The 23,725-nt window shown below is 36.5% G+C and overlaps 1 protein-coding gene across 1 annotated transcript; it reads right to left on the reverse strand.

The window, feature by feature from the left end:
• Window positions 1-274: 274 nt before the first annotated feature.
• LOC117334663 (ATP-dependent Clp protease ATP-binding subunit ClpX-like) lies at window positions 275-23,671 on the reverse strand. The gene is made up of 10 exons (XM_033894413.1): window positions 23,571-23,671; window positions 22,306-22,602; window positions 21,880-21,929; window positions 18,136-18,328; window positions 17,407-17,565; window positions 10,833-10,997; window positions 8,301-8,548; window positions 3,735-3,962; window positions 2,282-2,374; window positions 275-484 (listed from the first exon to the last, which is right to left on the reverse strand). The coding sequence occupies exons 2-10, from the start codon at window positions 22,526-22,528 to the stop codon at window positions 371-373; spliced, it is 1,473 nt and encodes a 490-aa protein (XP_033750304.1). The 5' UTR covers window positions 22,529-22,602; window positions 23,571-23,671; the 3' UTR covers window positions 275-370.
• Window positions 23,672-23,725: the final 54 nt, after the last annotated feature.

The following is a 23,725-nucleotide window of genomic DNA, read 5'->3' on the forward strand; positions in this document are numbered from 1 at the left end:
AAAAGGAAATAGTAATTTGGTATTTTTTACTAAGTTTCCATGGTGACAGAAAAAATATCGAAAATGGAAGGTCCGCAATAGCAAAAGGCACAACTAGGGCACTAGTCTGATATGTACAGAAAGTTTCAAGGAGCTGCGTTGAACGGTTATGGAGTTATAGCCCGGAAAAGAATCTCGGACGGACACACGGACGGACGGACGCACGGAGCCCAATTTAATATCCCCCGCAAACGCGTTTCGCGGGGGATAAAAATGCAAACTGACTGAATTAGGATTTTTTTTTTACTTTATTGAAGTAAGTTGCAGTTGTAAGTACAAGTAAAACCAGACTATCACAGACAACATGATATTGGTATTAATACACCAATCATCAGGAGGTGAAATAATTTGGAGGTTGATGTCCTTGGACCACTTCTTTTGTGATAATTACTTTCTTGATGTTTGAGTTCGGCACTTCAAACAATGCTTCTTCTAACAGGTTCTCCTGAAATATAATTACAATTAATTATCACAGAGTTAAAGGAAATTATAATTCAGATGCAGTTCCATGTGCCTGTATAAATAGATGTTTTGACGGCACATTTTGGTCTTTTCCAAAAATATATAATTTTGTACTTTTTAAAGGGTCTTTCTTTCATTCACACATCAGAAACATGCACAATTACTAGTACTGTTGATGAAATCTACATTAAAACAATGATTATACAAGCGTTTGTGCCTACAAGTAATGAAATAAATGCCAGAATGTACAAGGAAAAGGCATATAGTATACAAAAAATGTATGTTTGGTGGTAATTAGTGATACTTCGGGTCGAATTAAGAATTTTCAGGACTTAATACTTGAAAAACTTTGTTTTATCTTGAGAGTATAACTGCCTTAATAATGTAAATATATATATATATGTATATGTAAAAAAAAAAAAAAAAAAAATAATGTTAATATTTGGAAAAAATGCATATTTTCCAGTAAGTTAAATTTGACAACCAAAACTTTTTTCAAATGAAGGAATTCCCCTTTAACAATGACAGAGAAAAATGATATAAAATAATGTTAGTTAATCATAAAATTCACAAAGGATGCACAATGTATATTTCCGATCTACACTGTTAACTAGAACTGTCGCCAGGATGGCTGACTAATACCCCCGCAATCTGCACGAGTCAATGGTGAATTGGAACTGTTAATTAGATGCTAACTAAGATAACCCAGTAATAAAGTGACCAGTTGCCATAACAACCATAATTTTGAGAAAAAGAAAGAGGCATGCACATTGTCCTCTATATTTGTGTAAAGTTTCATTGAAATCGGCCCTTCGGTTTAGGAGGAGTTGTCCGGACAAACTTAAAGTTATGGTTCTTATCGGAAAACCTGTTTATAGTGACCAGTTGCCATAGCAACCATAATTTTGAAAAAAAAGAAAGTGGCATGCACATCTACACATGGTCCTCTATATTTGTGTAAAGTTTTTATCGGAATTGGCCGATCGGTTTAGGAGGAGTTGTCCGGACAAAATGCGTCTATAGACAGATGGACGGACGGACAACCTGATTCCAGTATACCCCCCTAACTTCTCTGCGTGGGTATAATAAGTTCAACATGGAGTTTTTGTTTTAGGACAATCCCAAAGGATGATGAGCTAGCTAGCTTGTTGATGAGGATGGATGAAGGATTAAAATGTATTGTGTTTTTGCTTTTAAACAAATACTTGTCCGATGATATGTCATACATATGTAATTATTGTTACTGATCTGTAATATCGATCACAGTGCAGTGGCATCACTTCAGTAAAACACTTATATAGAAATCACACAAATCTTCCAAAAAGTACAGTATTGATCATTAACAATTTTTTTTCAAATTATAGAAGACAATTTTATCATAATGTAAAAGTTTGCTTCAAGAAACTTAAGCAAGTGACAGGATTCATTGTACTGGATGTCTGTTCCTACAAAATACATATATACAACGCATCACCAATTTTCAAATCCGTGAGTCGATCAGATGGTTTGGGTGAATATTCATTGGTTATTCAGAAAAATTATTCCCAGATTTAAACACATTTTATTTAAACCCTGACAGTGGGTCAAGGTCATTTTTTTGAACAAGCTTAACATTACTAATGACCTTGGAAATCACTAAGGTATGAACAATTAATTATTACTGAGCAGAAAAAGTTTGAAGATTAAAGTTGACGATGGATTGACGTACAGCGCCATAGTATTAAACATCACTTAATTGTCTTTCGGGAAGTTGATTGTGATCAAAAGGAGACACACTTACCAACAACGACCGGAGACCCCGAGCTCCAACTTTCTTTTGAAAGGCTGATTCTGCAATGGTGTGCAATGCATCAGGCGTGAAAACCAGCTGACACTGAAAAAAATATTAACAATCACAAAATCATAAAAAATAATAAAAACTAGATTTGATCAAGATCAAAACACGGGGTTTCCATCCAGAAAATGGTCGTAGACATGTTATCGTTCTGACGGTCGTTTTTCTACGCTTTATACCTACGTTTTCTCTTTGTTTTCTCTACGCTTCTCTTCTCTAACTAGTTATTTGACTTTGAACCTTGACAGTGACCTTGAGCTACGAAGTTCCCCCGAGTTTCACCAGTAGTAGACTAATAACAGCTAGGATTCCTGTCTATAAACCAATCTCTATATTCTTCTCCACTCAAATATCCTCCGTACACTCACTCTGTCAGTCCGTATTTAATAACCTAATAGATCACAAAACATTTGATGTTCATATGGAGTTTACGTAGTGGATAATGAACATTAATTTTAATTAGATTATAAAAACACCAGGGTGTATGTACAGCAAAAAAATGTTGGAAATAGCAACTCTAAAGAAACTCATTAGGTCAAGGTCACAAAATGGAAAAAAAAACCAGAGTGAGTATTTAAAGCAGCCAGTGTGAGAGCTAAGTCCATCTAGCAAGGACATTACTATTATCTGTGGTTATTTCGTCAAGAGGAGGCACAATAGTGCTGGCCCGAGGTTTGGACACTCTTAGGAAATAGTTATTGGGAGATTTTGGATGGACATCAAAAACATAACGTAACCAAATTCATTAAAACACGTCCTCCCCCTAACCATGTCAAGTTACCCTGCTACTATGAGTGACGCCGTAGTAACAAACAGGACAGGACACTACAAGGGCCCGGAACTGTCTTTTTAAAAATATATGCTTCAACTTTAGATATAGGACAGACGGTTATATATAGCGAGTAGAAACCTAGCAATGGGTGGAGTCATGTAGGTGGTGAACCAGTAATTAACACCAATTGAACATAGGTCTGATGATAGTCAGTGAGAGGAAACCTAGCAATGGGCAGTGTCATGTAGGTGGTAAACCAGTAAGTAACGAACGCCAACAGAACACCTGTCTGGCTATGATAGTCGGTGAGACGAAACCTAGCAATGGGCAGAGTCATGTAGGTGGTAAACCAGTAAGTAACGAACGCCAACAGAACACCTGTCTGATGATAGTCAGTGAGACGAAACCTAGCAATGGGCAGAGTCATGTAGGTGGTAAACCAGTAAGTAACGAACGCCAACAGAACACCTGTCTGGCTATGATAGTCGGTGAGACGAAACCTAGCAATGGGCAGAGTCATGTAGGTGGTGAACCAGTTTCTAATACCAACAGAACACTTAAAATTGTCAGACGATAATCAGTGAGACAAAACCTGGTGGTAAACCAGTAATCAACTAAACAGCTTACTTTCTCCGTCCTAAATTGGGCTATGAACTGATTTGCTACAGCATTCTTAGGCTTTGTCAGGATTTCCACGAGCATTTCTGTTGAAAGTCCATGGAACGGGACTAGGATAGGCATGCGACCACAAAACTCGGGGATCATGCCAAATTTGATAATGTCTTTTGGCTCCACCTCGGACATCAGACTATCTTCATCTGTTTGTTCCTGCATTTGCTGTCCAAAGCCATAAACCTATAGGAAGAGGGGGAAATCTATAACAGGTTTGAAAATATACATTGTACATGTATTTATATATAATATAATATCTCTATCAGTATAACACTGTGAGGATCCTCTATGACCTCCATTCTATTATCAGCTGAGACACAGACAGGTTTAACTGATGACAGTCTTCACCCTTACAGAGGTCAACTCGATTTGCACTCTTCTCCTTCTAGAAAATATCTTCCTATCACTCGATTTGTAGCTCTTCTGCTTCTGGAAGATCTTCTACCTCTTCTGTCTCGAAGCTGGAAGATTTATCTTCCAAGATGGCGACGACCATATTTATAAAGTTTGCGACATACAGAGTGATGAGTTTCACTGGAGAAGGATTTATGGCACATGCACAGGTTTATATGTGTTACAGTGTTTGAGAAAACTTAAAAACTTGTTTGTTTTGGGTTCTGTTCTTCCAGTTTACTTGATTTACATATAACAGAATGTGATCATCTGAGAGAGCTTCTCTTCCGAGAAGGGTGCAAATCGAGCTGGCTTCAGGTTGACAAACATTTTCTGAAGACTGAAACTATAAAATGGGTATTTTACTTCATATCAACAGTTAAAATTATATTCAATTTAATACAAGGATCCTGATGATTTCAAAAATGTTGAAATATGAGAGATGGAATCAAATTCTAAACTTCATGGACTGGGCCTATAACATGAGGATTAAGCTTACTTAAACAGGGTCTAAAACATTAAAATTAATCCTATTTTGAAGTTAGACTGCATGGCCAGATTTACTCCTGATTATTCTACCTCCTATGAAAGTAAACCTGGTTTATACCATAAACTATATAGCTCTTAGATAGCTAACATTGCATTAATGCAGTGTGATTGTTTCTGTAACAGGAAGGCGTAGCTAGAGAGAATATCTCGCTCTATTTGAGGCTCCTTACAAGTGACATCTTTTTAAAAGTACACGTCAAGTATAAGTGATCTGGGGGTCAAATTTACCTAAGGTTAAATATTTAATTCTGGGTCATATGAACGTATCAAGCCCCGATAGTTAAAAGTAAATGTCTTTTAAGTTATTCAAAGATCCAGCAATCCAGCAATAGGATACCTTAATTTTTTTAACCTTGATAACCTTCAGAACAACAGATATGGTCCCGTTATATTGATAACCTTCACAGAACAACAGATATGGTCCCGTTATATTGATAACCTTCAGAACAACAGATATGGTCCCGTTATATTGATAACCTTCAGAACAACAGATATGGTCCCGTTATATTGATAACCTTCAGAACAACAGATATGGTCCTGTTATATTGATAACCTTCACAGAACAACAGATATGGTCCCGTTATATTGATAACCTTGAGAACAACAGATATGGTCCCGTTATATTGATAACCTTCACAGAACAACAGATATGGTCCCATTATATTGATAACCTTCAGAACAACAGATATGGTCCCATTATATTGATAACCTTCAGAACAACAGATATGGTCCTGTTATATTGATAACCTTCACAGAACAACAGATATAGTCCCGTTATATTGATAACCTTCAGAACGACCGATATGGTCCCGTTATATTGATAACCTTGAGAACAACAGATATGGTCCCGTTATATTGATAACCTTGAGAACAACAGATATAGTCCCGTTATATTGATAACCTTGAGAACAACAGATATGGTCCCGTTATATTGATAACCTTGAGAACAACAGATATGGTCCCGTTATATTGATAACCTTCAGAACAACAGATATGGTCCCGTGATATTGATAACCTTCAGAACGACTGATATGGTCCCGTTATATTGATAACCTTCAGACGACAGATATGGTCCCGTTATATTGATAACCTTCACAGAACAACAGATATGGTCCCGTTATATTGATAACCTTCAGAACAACATATATGGTCCCGTTATATTGATAACCTTCAGAACAACAGATATGGTCCCGTTATATTGATAACCTTCAGAACAACAGATATGGTCCGGTTATATTGATAACCTTCAGAACAACAGATATGGTCCCGTTATATTGATAACCTTCAGAACAACAGATATGGTCCCGTTATATTGATAACCTTCAGAACAACAGATATGGTCCTGTTATATTGATAACCTTCACAGAACAACAGATATGGTCCCGTTATATTGATAACCTTCAGAACGACCGATATGGTCCCGTTATATTGATAACCTTCAGAACAACAGATATGGTCCCGTGATATTGATAACCTTGAGAACAACAGATATGGTCCCGTTATATTGATAACCTTGAGAACAACAGATATGGTCCCGTTATATTGATAACCTTCAGAACGACCGATATGGTCCCGTTATATTGATAACCTTCAGAACAACAGATATGGTCCCATTATATTGATAACCTTCAGAACAACATATATGGTCCTGTTATATTGATAACCTTCAGAACAACAGATATGGTCCCGTTATATTGATAACCTTCAGAACAACAGATATGGTCCCGTTATATTGATAACCTTCAGAACAACAGATATGGTCCCTGTTATATTGATAACCTTCACAGAACAACAGATATGGTCCCGTTATATTGATAACCTTCAGAACGACCGATATGGTCCCGTTATATTGATAACCTTCAGAACAACAGATATGGTCCCGTGATATTGATAACCTTCAGAACGACTGATATGGTCCCGTTATATTGATAACCTTCAGACGACAGATATGGTCCCGTTATATTGATAACCTTCACAGAACAACAGATATGGTCCCATTATATTGATAACCTTCAGAACAACATATATGGTCCCGTTATATTGATAACCTTCAGAACAACAGATATGGTCCCGTTATATTGATAACCTTCAGAACAACAGATATGGTCCGGTTATATTGATAACCTTCAGAACAACAGATATGGTCCCGTTATATTGATAACCTTCAGAACAACAGATATGGTCCCGTTATATTGATAACCTTCAGAACAACAGATATGGTCCTGTTATATTGATAACCTTCACAGAACAACAGATATGGTCCCGTTATATTGATAACCTTCAGAACAAAAGATATGGTTCAGTTATATTGATAACCTTCAGAACGACCGATATGGTCCAGTTATATTGATAACCTTCAGAACGACCAATATGGTACAGTTATATTGATAACCTTCAGAACAACAGACAAGTCGCGTTATATTGATAACCTTCAGAACAACAGATATGGTCCGTTTATATTGATGACCTTCAGAACAACAGATATGGTCTGGTTATATTGATAACCTTGAGAACGACCGATATGGTCCCGTTATATTGATAACCTTCAGAACAACAGATATGGTCCGTTTATATTGATGACCTTCAGAACAACAGATATGGTCTGGTTATATTGATAACCTTCAGAACAACAGATATGGTCCGGTTATATTGATAACCTTCAGAACAACAGATATGGTCCCGTTATATTGATAACCTTCAGAACAACAGACAAGTCGCGTTATATTGATAACCTTCAGAACAACAGATATGGTCCCGTTATATTGATAACCTTCAGAACGACCGATATGGTCCCGTTATATTGATAACCTTCAGAACAACAGATATAGTCCCGTTATATTGATAACCTTCAGAACAACAGATATGGTCCCGTTATATTGATAACCTTCAGAACAACAGATATGGTCCCGTTATATTGATAACCTTCACAGAACAACAGATATGGTCCCGTTATATTGATAATCTTCAGAACAACAGATTGGTCCGTATATATTGATAACCTTCAGAACAACAGATATGGTCCCGTTATATTGATAACCTTCACAGAACAACAGATATGGTCCCGTTATATTGATAACCTTCAGAACAACATATATGGTCCCGTTATATTGATAACCTTCAGAACAACAGATATGGTCCCGTTATATTGATAACCTTCAGAACAACAGATATGGTCCCGTTATATTGATAACCTTCACAGAACGACAGATATGGTCCCGTTATATTGATAACCTTCAGAACAACAGATATGGTCCCGTTATATTGATAACCTTCACAGAACAACAGATATGGTCCCGTTATATTGATAACCTTCACAGAACAACAGATATGGTCCCGTTATATTGATAACCTTCAGAACAACAGATATGGTCCCGTTATATTGATAACCTTCACAGAACAACAGATATAGTCCCGTTATATTGATAACCTTCAGAACAACATATATGATCCAGTTATATTGATAACCTTGAGAACAACAGTTATGGTCCAGTTATATTGATAACCTTGAGAACAACAGATATGATCCAGTTATATTGATAACCTTCAGAACAACAGAAATGGTCCCGTTATATTGATAACCTTTGTGTCTTTGTTGTTCTGTATGATTTTGTCGAGGCCGTTGAAAGCTCCGGATCCCACAAACAGGATGTTGGTGGTATCAATCTCTTTGTAGGATGATGGCATTGACCTTTTGTCAGGAACTCTGACCTTTGCACCCTCTAGAATCTTGAGAAGCCTCTGCTGCACTCCCTCCCCACCAACATCCCGGTCTGAATTAGGGGACGAGGTTTTCTTCAGCTTGTCTATTTCATCAAGAAAAATTATTCCTGAAACATAATTGTTTATTGTAGAGAACTCTAGAAATACGGAAATTCTATGATGAATACCAGAAAGGTGCATGGTTTATAAGTTATAACGGTACGGTACTGATTGAATCACTTTTTATGGTTTATAACGGTACGGTACTGATTGAATCACTTTTTATGGTTTATAACGGTACGGTACTGATTGAATCACTGAATTTTATAGTTTGATGTTTGACAAATCTGGAGTCCTCACTTTCAGTAGATATTTTACTGTAATTTTTAATACACTATGTACTTTCAATAAATTATTTCAGAAAATTATCACAAATTTTGCAATTTCTTTTATCAGAAACCAGTTATATATATATTATGAATTAATAATATTAGCTTAAACGTTTTGTAGATATAAATTACTTACACAATAACACCAAACCTAACGTTATCATATCAATAACAGTGCATGGTCAGCGCCAAAGTTTAAATTATAATTTTCTGATTTAATTGAACAAAGTGCAAATTAATGCTTGTGTATATTCCTAATTAATTTAAATTTCATGCAACACTTGATTCAAAAAAATGTGTAACTATACATATATATATAAATATAGGTGGACCCTGACCTTGTGCGACCCTTGCCTTTATGTGGCCCAACAATGAGTGACCTTAACATTGTATGATCCTTCAGTGTGTGACTCTGACATTGTGTGACCCTGACATTGTGTGACCCTGACATTGTGTGACCCTGACATTGTGTGACCCTGACATTCTGTGACTCTGACATTGTGTGATCCTGACATTATGTGACTCTGACTTTGTGTGACCTTGACATTGTGTGACTCTGACATTGTGTGACCCTGACATTGTGTGAATCTGACATTGTGTGGCCCTGACATTGTGTGACTCTGACATTGTGTGATCCTGACATTCTGTGACTCTGACATTGTGTGACCTTGACATTGTGTGACACTGACATTGTGTGACTCTGACATTGTGTGACCTTGACATTGTGTGACCCTGACATTGTTTGACTCAGACATTGTATGACCTTGACATTGTGTGACTAACATTGTGTGACACTGACATTGTGTGACCCTGACATTGTATGACCTTGACATTGTGTGACCCTGACATTGTGTGACCTTGACATTGTGTGACTCTGACATTGTGTGACTCTGACATTGTGTGACCCTGACATTGTATGACCTTGACATTGTGTGACTAACATTGTGTGACACTGACATTGTGTGACCCTGACATTGTATGACCTTGACATTGTGTGACCCTGACATTTTGTGACCCTGACATTGTGTGACTCTGACATTGTGTGACCCTGACATTGTATGACCTTGACATTGTGTGACCTTGACATTGTGTGACCCTGACATTGTATGACCTTGACATTGTGTGACTAACATTGTGTACCTGACATTTTGTGACCCTGACATTGTTTGACCCTGACAATATGTGACTCTGATATTGTGTGACACTGACATTTCGTGACACTGATATCGAGTGACACTAACATTATGTGAAACTAACATTGTAAGACTGACATTGTGTGACTGACATTGTGTGACCCTGACATTGTGTGACCCTGACATTGTATGACCTTGACATTGTGTAATCCTTCAGTGTGTGACTGACATTGTGTGACTCTGACATTGTGTGACCCTGACATTGTGTGACTGACATTGTATGACCTTGACATTGTGTGACTCACATTGTGTAACAGTGACATTGTGTGACCCTGACATTATGTGACACTGACATTTTTTGACATCGACATTGTGTGACACTGACATTGTGTGACCTTGACAATATGTGACACTGACATTTTTTTGACACCGACATTGTGTGACACTGACATTGTGTGACACTGACATTGTGTGACCCTGACATTGTGTGACACTAACATTGTGTGACCATGACATTGTGTGACACTGTGTGACATGGACATTTTGTGACACTGACATTGTGTGACCTTGACATTATGTGACACTGACATTGTGTGACACGGACATTGTGTGACACTGACATTGTGTGACACGGACATTGTGTGGCCCTGACATTGTGTGACCCTGACATTGTGTGACCCTGACATTGTGTGACCCTGACATTGTGTGACACTGACATTGTGTGACACCGACATTTTGTGACACTGACATTGTGTGACACTAACATTGTGTGGCCCTGACATTGTGTGACCCTGACATTGTGTGACCCTGACATTGTGTGACACTGACATTGTGAGACCCTGATATTACGTGACACTGACAATATATGGATCTGACATAATGAAATATACCTTGTTGACACCTCTCTAAATCATTATTAGCATTACTGAGGAGTCCAGAGAGCAAGGATTCCACATCTTCGCCTACATAGCCTGATATCGTCAGGGAGGTACAGTCTCCGACGTAAAACGGCACATCTAGAAACTCGGCCACTGCGTTAGCTAGTAAAGTTTTACCTGAAAGGTATAAATGATACATAATACGGTATAAAGTAAGTAGTCCCCAGTTAGGGAGGAATATCACAATCAAGGAAAGTTCCCCAGTGTAATGACTTCCGGTTGAGATGGCAATGGAGAAACATGCTTAACGTCGGCTGAGGCAAGGAAATATGGCTGGGGCTTTTTTGAAAGCATATCATGGCACCTAAATCAACCAAAAAGACGCAGACTAAACAAGCAAAAAAATCACAGAGGAAGAACAATCAAGGTTTGCAAGACATACGAGATTTCAGTAGCGAACCGTCTGGACAAGATCAGCCTCAGGTTAGTGAATCAAATATGGCGGCCAGTACACTTTCACCGACAGACGAATTAAAAGACCTTATAGTACAGATGGAGAGAAAAATAACAAAAAATATTAATTCGAAGTTTACTGAACAATCGGTTCTTTTTAAGAACGAAATCGCTGTTGTGTCGAGGGATCTAGAGGAATTGAAATCTAAATTCAGAGCACGTGGTGAGGAGATCACCGAGGTTACAACGAGGTTGTCCGCGGCAGAGGATTCAATCAACGAACTGAGAAGTGTTCACGTTTCTGGTGTAACAGATGAGGTTTCGGCAGCCACAAACTCTCTTGAAAAACTTGAATGTCACGGAAGGAAGTACAATTTACTATTCTATGGGGTTCCCCAAATTCCAGGCAAAGGTGTTTATTTTACCCTGAGGCAGTTCTTTGTAAATGAATTAAAGATCGGGGAGTCTGTAGCGAAGAATATACATATCGCGAATGCTCATGTTTTACCTAACGTTAGAGGGAAGGGGTCACAGACCGGACATCCCCCGATGATTGCTAAATTTGTATATTGGGAAGAAAGGCAGTTAATCTTTTCATCGGCACCAAACTTGAAAGGGACAAAAATGTCGGTCCGAACAGATCTGTGTCAACGACTTAAAATAAAACGTGCTCGCTTGGCGTCCGAGGCCTTCAAGATTAGACAAGAACATACAGGTACCTGGACGAGGATTCGTGAAAACATCCAGATACCTGACGTTTGGTTGGAGGTGAAAAAGTCCAGAGCGGAAAGATGGGAGCGACATTAACTTTTTCGTTTCGTTTCTTTCATTGAACGAAGTCAGTTTATAAATTTGAGACCAAACGCAGTGGTGACCGCGATTGACAACAACACTCGCACGTGTTTCCGGTAAATTTGAGACCAGGAATTTTGGACATTATAATATAACCCGACAATAAAGGACAAGGTACTGTAAATATGTTAGAGCATTATTTTTGCTCCTTGTTAAGTGCACATTTTAAATACGCACATGGTTTATCTTTTCTAGTGTTTACTGTTACAATCAACGAACGAGCTCTATTTAATGACAAGTTTATATTCAGTAGATTTAGCTGGAGAGCCGATTCGAATGAAAAATAAGAATATCTATGTTTTTTTTAGAATGGATGGTATCGTTCATCAGCCATCACAATCAACACATGTACATGTTTTAATAGCGGGTCAGCAAGAGCAGTCTTCAAAATCGGTTTAGCATCAATTAGTTGTGTTCTAAATAGTGTAATAATTATATAAAGAATGAGGGAGTGTTATTTTCTAACAATGTGTATACAATCATTGATTATGATATATCAAGAATGGAAATGCTGGAGAGATTGGCAATGTTTACACTTTCATGGATGATAATAATTATTACAAACATATATATATATAATTGATGTTAATCACCTATAAAGTAAGTTGAATTTAAGTAATATACTTCATTTCCATTTCATTGTATTATATAATGCAATTACTGCGTAGGCAACCATTGATTGTATTACTTTGTATTTGGGTGAAAAAGTTATAACAGCCCAAAGAAGCAGCCATAGGTCCATCCTAACCATGTTTTCAGGAAGGATTATTTTTTCTGTGTTATATGTTTATGTTCCTGTAATGGTTGTTGCAGTAGTTTTCTTGTTAAGTAAATGTATTTTATGTTTGTCACCCAATTTGTATTTACAGACCATTCCATCATTATGTAACGTTGTCCCAATGTTATTGAGGTCAAATTTACTTGAGAGAAATTCAAGGGAAATGAGTAAGAGAAACAGTATTTTTAGCATATTACTATGGCAGTTAAAATTATTTCAATGAACTGTCAGGGCCTGGGCGATGTCAACAAAAGAAGAGATGTCTTTAATTATTTAAAGAAAATGAAAAGTTCTATATATTGTTTACAAGATACTCACTTCAAAGAGAGTGACAGCATGTTTATAAGACAACAATGGGGTTATGACATTGTTTTCAATAATTTTCAAGGTAATGCTAGAGGGGTAGCCATACTTTTTAATACTAATTTTGATTACAAAGTTACGAATACCCTAAAAGATGATAATGGCAGCATGATTGCAGTGAGTGTACAGTCTGCTGGATATTCATTTACTCTAATTAATGTGTACGGCCCTAACAAAGACTCCCCAACTTTCTTTAAAAGTATAAGAGAAGTTGTTCAAACATTTGATAATGAATTTTTGATAATTTGTGGTGATTGGAACTTAATCCTTGATCCGGATATAGATGTCTATAATTATAAGAATATAAATCATCCAAATTCCCGAAGCGAAGTGTTTAAGCTCATGGAGGAGTTTGATCTATGTGATCCATGGCGTATTAACCACCCTAAATTAAAGAGATACACTTGGTTCAAGAAAGCTCCTACTAAAAAAGGGAGGCTGGATTTTTTTCTTGTATCACAAATGTTATTATCAGTTTATGAAAGCTCTGATATAAGACCAGGTTATAGAACCGATCACTCTATGGTAGAATTAATACTAAAATTTACAAAAATGGAAAGAGGCAGAGGTTTCTGGAAATTCAATACAACTCTTCTAAGAGATTGGAAATACAAAGAAAAGGTGCAGGAAATAATCAAAACAGTTATATGCCGTTATGCAGCTTTTCCCTATGACAGAGGTAAGCTTTTGGAAATAGACTTCCTTGATATACAATTTACAATTGACTACCATTTATTGTTAGAGACACTTTTATTAGAAATTAGAGGAATGACTATAAGCTATTCTGCAGAAGTGAAACGCAATAAAATTAAAAAGCAAACTTATCTGGTAGAGCATATAAATTCTCTTCAACTACTAACTGAAGAATCCCCTGAATCTGAAATTTTTTCTGATATGTTAAAAGAGAAAAAGATTGAGCAGGAGTTATATAGAAAAGAATATATGAAAGGATTGATGATTCGAGCAAAAGCTAAATGGATAGAGGACGGTGAAAAGCCAAGTAAATACTTTAGTAACTTGGAAAAGAGACATTATGTCAATAAAACAATAACAAAACTAAAAGATAGCTCTAATACAGAGATAACTGACCAGAAAGATTTACTTCAAGAAATAAAGAAATTTTATTCCGACCTATATAGGGATAGGGATGATAGCTTAGATGATGTAGATTTGGATGAATTTTTTATTAATGCTGAGGTACCAAAACTAAATGAAGAAATGAGAGAGGAATTAGAACAAAACATCTCAATAGATGAGGTACTTCAATCACTTAAAAGAATGAATAATGACAAAAGTCCTGGTCCTGACGGTTTCCCTGCTGAATTCTTCAAATTTTTTTGGAAAGATCTTGGAAAGTTTGTTTTCTCCTCTGTAAAGTATGCTTTCCAAAGTCAGTCCTTGTCCTGGACCCAAAGGCAAGGTGTTGTGACTCTTCTCCCCAAAGCTAATAAACCGAGGGAATTTTTAAAGAACTGGAGGCCCATATCTTTGCTTAACACCTCATATAAGATACTCTCAGGATGTATTGCTAACAGAATAAAACAAACTCTTGATCATCTTATCCATGAAAACCAGACAGGTTTTATGAAAAACAGATTCATTGGAGAAAACACTAGAATGTTATACGATATTATGAGTTATACTGAAAAAAACAAAATTCCAGGGATGGCTTTATTTATAGATTTTGAGAAAGCATTTGATTCTTTATCATGGAAATTTATTTACCAAACCTTAAAATTCTTCAACTTTGGACCAGGGTTAATTAAGTGGATGGAAATTTTGAATTATGATTTTAAACTTTGTGTTATACAGAACGGTTTTTTCTCTGAATTCTTTAAAATAGGTAGAGGGTGTAGACAAGGGGACCCGGTCTCTCCCTATATTTTTCTACTTTGTGCAGAAGTGTTGGCAATTATGATAAGAAATAACCCTGAGGTCGTAGGTATCAAGATAAATGGAAAAGAATTTAAAATAAGTCAATTCGCTGATGATGCAACATTGTTTTTGAATGGTGATGACAGCTCGCTTAGGGCAGCTCTTTCGATACTAAATCAATATGCCAAATTTTCTGGCCTTAGGCCAAATATTGAAAAGACTAATGCAATGTGGATTGGTAGAAAGAAAGGATCAGACGATGCAATTTGCAGCGAAATGAAGTTTAACTGGACGAAGGGTCCAATAAAGGTTCTTGGAATTGTCTTCAGTCCAGAACTTGAGGATATGATGGCACTTAATTATCTCCGAAAAATTGACGAAATAGAAGCTTTCCTCAATAATTGGTCTAAACGATATCTGACTGTATTGGGTAGAATAACAGTTATTAAGTCATTGGCTATTTCCAAGCTTGTCCATTTATTCATGAGCTTACCTTCTCCAAGTAATCAATATCTGTCGAGACTTAACAAAATAATTTTTTCATACCTTTGGGGTAATTCCACCGATAGAATTTCAAGAAAACAAGTTATACAGAGTAAAGAGAAGGGGGGATTGGAAATGCTCCATTTAGAGTCATTTCTTAAATCTTTAAAACTCGGTTGGATAAGAAGATTTATCAAAAGCCCGGCAAGTACATGGGCACATGTCCTTTTGGAGGATCATGATCATGAAGTCGAACTCCATTTTTCTAATGCAGGTGATGAGTTTTATAAGCTGATGTCAAAAAGAACAAGTAATTTATTTTGGAAGGAAATTTTCCTTGTGCTTTCGGAGATAAAAAAAAAATTTCCACCTCAAGACAAATATATATTAACCGAACCGCTATGGTTCAACTCTCTGTTTACCATTGATAAAAGAACTGTTTACTGGAAAGAATGGTATGAGAAAGGAATAATAACAGTTCAAGATATGATGGACAAAGATGGAGAAATATATTCATATCCCAAATTTTGTCAATTTTATCAATTTCAGCCCCCTTTCACATCATTTGAAGGTCTAAAAAAGGCATTAATTAAATCTTTTCCAAGGTTAAAAGAAAAAATCAATATGAACAATAACCCCACATTTCCATTTTTCTTAGAAAGCATCGTCTCAGACGTACCTGGAAAAAGAATAATATACAAAACATTAATTCAAAGATATGATTCATCAATTAATAACTCTTACAAGGTAAAGTGGGCCCAGGATTTGGGACTTGAAGAGGACGATGAGTACTGGTGGGAAAAAACTCACAGAAATATCTTTAAACAAACATATGATACAAAATTAAGGTGGCTACAATATCGTCTGATCCATCGAATTTTGCCAACGAATATTTTTCTATTTAGAATTAAAGTATTGGATTCTCCCCTTTGTACATTTTGCAGGGAAGAAAATGAAACATATGTACATTTGTTTTATGAATGTTCAAGGATAGTCAAACTTCGTAAGGAGTTTGAGAAATGGATTCTGGAGAAAACCTTTTTCAGCTTTAGTTTATCACCAGTATCAATACTGCTTGGTCTGAATGGTCACCACAACAATATAAGTAATTTGATGTCATTACTGTTCAAGCAATATGTGTATCATTGTAGAATTAAGAAAATTTATGTGTGCTTTGAAGTGTTTAAATCTCATGTATGTCAGTACTATGAGATTGAAAAGATTATGTATAAATCAAGAAATGAATATGTTAAATTCCTTACAAGATGGGGAGGATGGCATGCTTTATTTGAAAAGGAAAAATAGAATGTAATTTAAATAAATTCTAGACTCCTTATACTATTCCTTACAATTTTTCAGACCTGTATGGTTGAAATTGGTCTTGTAGATTACATGTTTGTCTACTTGTTATTTGTATACAATATCTATATAATAGCATCATAATCTTAAAAAGTCTGAATAATATAGATATTGTAATGTATGTATTGTGTATTTGTATGTATGTATAAGAAAATCAATAAAAAATTTGAAATGTAAAAAAAAAAAAATTTCCAATGAAAATGAAACAAATTATGCTAAAAAAAAAAAAAAAAAAGTTCCCCAGTGTAATACTACCACTGTCAATAACCGACACTCAGCTCAAACTGGGATGTTACCGCATCACAGAATTCAACTGTGTCAATAAATATCTACAACTTTATCTAACAGTTTACGATATACATTAATAAAATCTGCTCTAGGATTCATGATTGATATCAAACTTCATCATCAATTTATAGGTACCAGATCCCGTCGGGCCGAAGAGCAAGATGTTGCTCTTTTCCAAAACTGTATTCTTTTGAACAGAATTTGGAATGCCAGCATCCAAAAGCTGCTGTAAGTGGTTTGGGACAGTGGTGCTAAAGTAGTCTGTCTGTCCCAGTAGTTCCAGGTGTGGATGGTCTGAAAAACATAAATACAACGTCTACATACACCGTCTACATCTCTTAGAAAGTATATAGGACACTAAACACACTAAACTTCTGATAATTTATACATTCTACTCTGGTAAGTTTGAATATCACAGTGGAAATGTACATAGCACAGATACATGTAGACACGACCATCCCCATCATATAAACATCTATAAACTGATGAAATCCTCCTAAGGTAGCAGAGTACAGTAAAAATGCCCATTTCTGAAAAATAAGGCACATGTTTAAGTATATGTAAACATGGCCAGTTAACCCTACATATTACCTCTAATAAAGTATATATTTGTATTCTGAAAAACATTTGCAATTTTGATACAGCTCTGAAGGATAAGTGAACTTATTTTTCCCATGTTTTTTGGACCTTTGAATACCATGGTTACCACATCAAAAAACCTTAAAAATTGCAAAATACATTTTGTATCATGATATTTATCAATATTTTACTTTAATTCCCAATAAATAATTCTTTAACTCTACAGATAGAAATTCAAGCCAAGAGCCCAGTATCGTAGTATATAATGTTAATTGTTTAACACACATTTCATTGCGTGATGTGCTAAGGATTTAGCATGCAGATTTTGATGAACAAACTGCTCAGCAGAATGTTGTCTCCCACTTGAAATGAGCTGCTGGTTGTGTTGAATTCTTCTATAATGGTAGTAGACAGCAGTAGAAAGGACCTTTTTAGCTCTTTCTTGTCCAACCACACGTTCTTCTAGAAAACTGAAAATCTGAAACAGAGGATATAAAAACTAATTAATTCTCTAAGATAAATACATCCCAACCTACAGAAATATATCGTATTTAACCTAATAAATACGTACTTATACCAAAGGGGCGTGCTTAATAAACAATGTACAGGGAAAAGTTTCCAGGTATAATCTGTGTGGGGAAAGATAACTTGCTAGAACTTCATTGACATATTTCATATTAGGGGCCGCGGTGGCCGAGTGGTTAAGGTGTCCCGACACTTAATCACTAGCCCTCCACCTCTGGGTTTCGAGTTCGAAACCTACGTGTGACAGTTGCCAGGTACTGACGTAGGCCGGTGGTTTTTCTCTGGGTACTCCGGCTTTCCGCCCCCTCCAAAACCAGGCACATCCTTAAATGACCTTGGCTGTTAATAGGACGTTAAACAAACCAAACCAAACCAATTATTGACATATTTTTATGTTGTAAAAATAATCCAGAGTACTTGGCTAAAGGACTGACAATTATATTGGCTGATCAGTGAGGGAAGGACCTTTTTATATGTATCAATTAATAGCGCACCAATCCCCTTTCCTGAAAAAATAAGTGGGGTGCATTTATAATGGCAGGTGTGCTATTAGGTTACATACAGTATGTGAAAGATATATCACTTTCACTACAGATATCATCAAATATAAAATCAAATTTTTATTACATTGAATGTCTTATTTGTATGTATTTGGGAAAATCACGAATAAAATCATAATTATATTGCTAAAATCTTCAGAAATTTATAATAAAACAATCACAAACACTCCACTATCAGTAATACATCACATGATCACCAAGATATATCAATCAGTTGATATTCTAAAGATGTTTTCATGTTGCATTGTACAAAAACAAATACCTCCAAAGGCATGATATCATCAAAAAGGACATAACTCACAGGAAAATAATAAAAAAATAATGACAAAATACCAAATAAAATGTTGTTACTTCACCTATATCATCATATACACAAACTTGTGTTAATGATAGAGATTATAAGTGGTATCGATCTTGGTGAAACTTTAATTTACATCATATCACCCGATAAAAACTTCAAAATACAATGTAGCAAATAAATCTTAAAGGCACACTTTAAATACTAATCATTGGGGAATCAAATTCACCAGAACAAATCAAAGAGTAAGCAACATTCCACTATCAATACCTGTTAAGGACTGGGTAACTACCTGTTTAGGAGGTGGTACATACCTGTTTAGGACTGGGTACATACCTGTTTAGGACTGGGTACATACCTGTTTAGGACTGGGTACATACTTGTTTAGGACTGGGTACATACCTGTTTAGGACTGGGTACATACCTGTTTAGGAGGTGGTACATACCTGTTTAGGAGCGGGTACATACCTGTTTAGGACTGGGTACATACCTGTTTAGGACTGGGTACATACCTGTTTAGGAGGTGGTACATACCTGTTAAGGACTGGGTACATACCTGTTTAGGAGTGGGTACGTACCTGTTTAGGACTGGGTACATACCTGTTTAGGACTGGGTACAAACCTGTTTAGGACTGGGTACATACCTGTTTAGGAGTGGGTATGTACCTGTTTAGGACTGGGTACATACCTGTTTAGGACTGGGTACGTACCTGTTTAGGACTGGGTACATAACTGTTTAGGACTGGGTACGTACCTGTTTAGGACTGGGTACATACCTGTTTAGGACTGGGTACATACCTGTCTAGGAGGTGGTACATACCTGTCTAGGACTGGGTACATACCTGTTTAGGACTGGGTACATACCTGTTTAGGACTGGGTACATACCTGTTTAGGACTGGGTACATACCTGTTTAGGAGGTGGTACATACCTGTTTAGGACTGGGTACAAACCTGTCTAGGACTGGGTACATACCTGTTTAGGACTGGGTACATACCTGTCTAGGACTGGGTACATACCTGTTTAGGACTGGGTACATACCTGTTTAGGACTGGGTACATACCTGTTTAGGAGGTGGTACATACCTGTTTAGGACTGGGTACATACCTGTTTAGGACTGGGTACAAACCTGTCTAGGACTGGGTACATACCTGTTTAGGACTGGGTACATACCTGTTTAGGACTGGGTACATACCTGTTTATGACTGGGTACATACCTGTTTAGGAGTGGGTACATACCTGTTTAGGAGTGGGTACGTACCTGTTTATGACTGGGTACATAACTGTTTAGGACTAGGTACATACCTGTTTAGGACTGGGTACATACCTGTTTAGGACTGGGTACATACCTGTTTAGGAGGTGGTACATACCTGTTTAGGACTGGGTACGTACCTGTTTAGGACTGGGTACATAACTGTTTAGGACTGGGTACGTACCTGTTTAGGACTGGGTACATACCTGTTTAGGACTGGGTACATACCTGTTTAGGAGGTGGTACATACCTGTCTAGGACTGGGTACATACCTGTTTAGGACTGGGTACATACCTGTTTAGGACTGGGTACATACCTGTCTAGGACTGGGTACATACCTGTTTAGGACTGGGTACATACCTGTTTAGGACTGGGTACATACCTGTTTAGGAGGTGGTACATACCTGTTTAGGACTGGGTACAAACCTGTCTAGGACTGGGTACATACCTGTTTAGGACTGGGTACATACCTGTCTAGGACTGGGTACATACCTGTTTAGGACTGGGTACATACCTGTTTAGGACTGGGTACATACCTGTTTAGGAGGTGGTACATACCTGTTTAGGACTGGGTACATACCTGTTTAGGACTGGGTACATACCTGTTTAGGACTGGGTACAAACCTGTCTAGGACTGGGTACATACCTGTTTAGGACTTGGTACATACCTGTTTAGGACTGGGTACATACCTGTTTAGGAGCGGGTACATACCTGTTTAGGAGTGGGTACATACCTGTTTAGGAGTGGGTACATACCTGTTTAGGAGTGGGTACGTACCTGTTTATGACTGGGTACATACCTGTTTATGACTGGGTACATACCTGTTTAGGAGTGGGTACATACCTGTTTAGGAGTGGGTACGTACCTGTTTATGACTGGGTACATAACTGTTTAGGACTAGGTACATACCTGTTTAGGACTGGGTACATACCTGTTTAGGACTGGGTACATACCTGTTTAGGAGGTGGTACATACCTGTTTAGGAGTGGGTACATAACTGTTTAGGAGTGGGTACATAACTATTTATGACTGGGTACATACCTGTTTAGGAGTGGGTACATACCTGTTTAGGAGTGGGTACGTACCTGTTTAGGAGTGGGTACGTACCTGTTTAGGAGTGGGTACATACCTGTTTAGGACTGGGTACGTACCTGTTTAGGACTTGGTACATACCTGTTTAGGAGGTGGGTACATACCTGTTTAGGACTGGGTACATACCTGTTTAGGACTGGGTACATACCTGTTAGGACTGGGTACATACCTGTTTAGGACTGGGTACATATCTGTTTAGGAGTGGGTACATACCGGTTTAGGACTGGGTACATACCTGTTTAGGACTGGATACATACCTGTTTAGGACTGGGTACATAGCTATTTAGGACTAAGTACATACCTGTTTAGGACTTGGTACCTCACGGTTCTTTGTTATTTTATCTCTTCCACCTGTCAACAGAATCAAGAATCATCTGATATGATTTACTTACATCCAATTTTTTTTTTACAAAAAGCTTAAATATTCAAAGGAAATTGAAAATTCATGAAAGTTTAATTCTAAAAGTTAACAAGAAATGCATCTGCACCTTTGGTTTCTTTAGTTTCTAGTAATGAACTGAAATGCAAACTTTTACTAATTATGATTTCATGAAAGTATTATTTAGAGTTAAAAGTGATCATCTTCTATATCTATGCCTGTCTCCTTATTCATGGTGAGGTCATAAATTTATTGAAGGAATTTCTTTTTAAACTTGAGAGTTATGAAATTTTTTTTATTCAAACGGTGCAGCAATATTTTTACGAAACCTTTCTTGATAATAGTTACCTTGATACATAAGAGCTTCATGTTCCATACGCTCAAAGTTTCGATCTGTAGAGGATACAAACAGTTTGGATTTTCCTTTTGAATGTTTTTTGGGGTGAAATAAATTGCTCTTTAATCCAAAGCTTCTTGACAAAACATAAAGATATTGTCTTTCTGACCATGTTCCAGAAAAGATGTTTAAGTTGGAATGAGCACCAAATCTCCCCCTGACAGCAGACGCCATCCTTTTTAACAAATTCTGAAGCCTCTTGGCTTCGGCTCCACTTGTACTCTAGCTCTGTTCTTTATCGATCCATTCTAAAATAATTTTAAAAAATAAGAATATATATACAGTCCTTATTTTTCAAACAACTTTGATAAGTAATTAATATGATATTCTCAAACAGTATGGGGTAGAGGTCACAAATAAATGACATCTTTAATATCCACATTTACAGCTGTGTGGGTGTTTTTATTACAGTTCAAAAATTGTTGACATATTTCATTCATCAATTTTATACTTAGGCAAGTTCTTGTGGTTCAAGACATATTGTACGCAACAGTAGCAATGCTTAATAATAACAAATAAAATAAAATAAATTTAAATATTTAAAATGGTGAAAGTTGGAAGGCTATCATGGATAATCAGGATTCAGGACCCTTAAAGATAAAAAGCATGTCGGTTGAGATCTATTTATACTTTTCACAAAAAGGGCTCTGAACCTCTGACTAGGCCTATCAAACTAGGATTTGATTTAAGATTTTTTTGGGAAAAAAGTCATAAAAACAAGGTACATTGAATTGTATTCTCACTTAACTATTGAAGACAAATTATCCTGAATAAAGCTGTTTTTGCTGAGTTAGTTGTCTGTGTAGCAAATAGCTATATTTACTTTGAACTAAAGTATGCATTAATATTATTCTATCCAGTCACATTTTTTCACAAAATTTCTATTTGTTAATTATATCACCATATATATATGTATCTAGTATTGTATTGTGTAACATAGTCTTACTACCTTGGTAGTCATGTGGTTAAGGTGGGTAACTATGAGTTTTACAATAGTAATACTAACAGCAATAGCTGAAGTCAGTCTTCAAAAAACTTTAAGCTTATACAATATTTCATATTTTCCAACGCACAGGCAAAGCAATAAAAATGGAGAGGGTTCATGTCACGTCTATGCAATATTTATTTTGAATGTATATGTATATGTTAGGTATATATTTGACATATTTATCTAAACATGAGTAATTGTTGTAGTAGGCTAACTATTTATACATACATGCCTGATTTCTGGAACTCATTCAAAACTTCTTCCACAAATAACTTAATTCTCCATCGGAACACTAATATCGAGGTGTTCCGATAGCAACGATTGTGTTCAAAGGTGAAGGTCATCAGGGAGGTATACGTGTAATATAATGTATAAAACATTAA

The sequence above is a fragment of the Pecten maximus genome, chromosome 9 (genome assembly GCF_902652985.1).
Source record: "Pecten maximus chromosome 9, xPecMax1.1, whole genome shotgun sequence".
NCBI classification, from domain to species: Eukaryota; Metazoa; Mollusca; class Bivalvia; order Pectinida; family Pectinidae; genus Pecten; species Pecten maximus.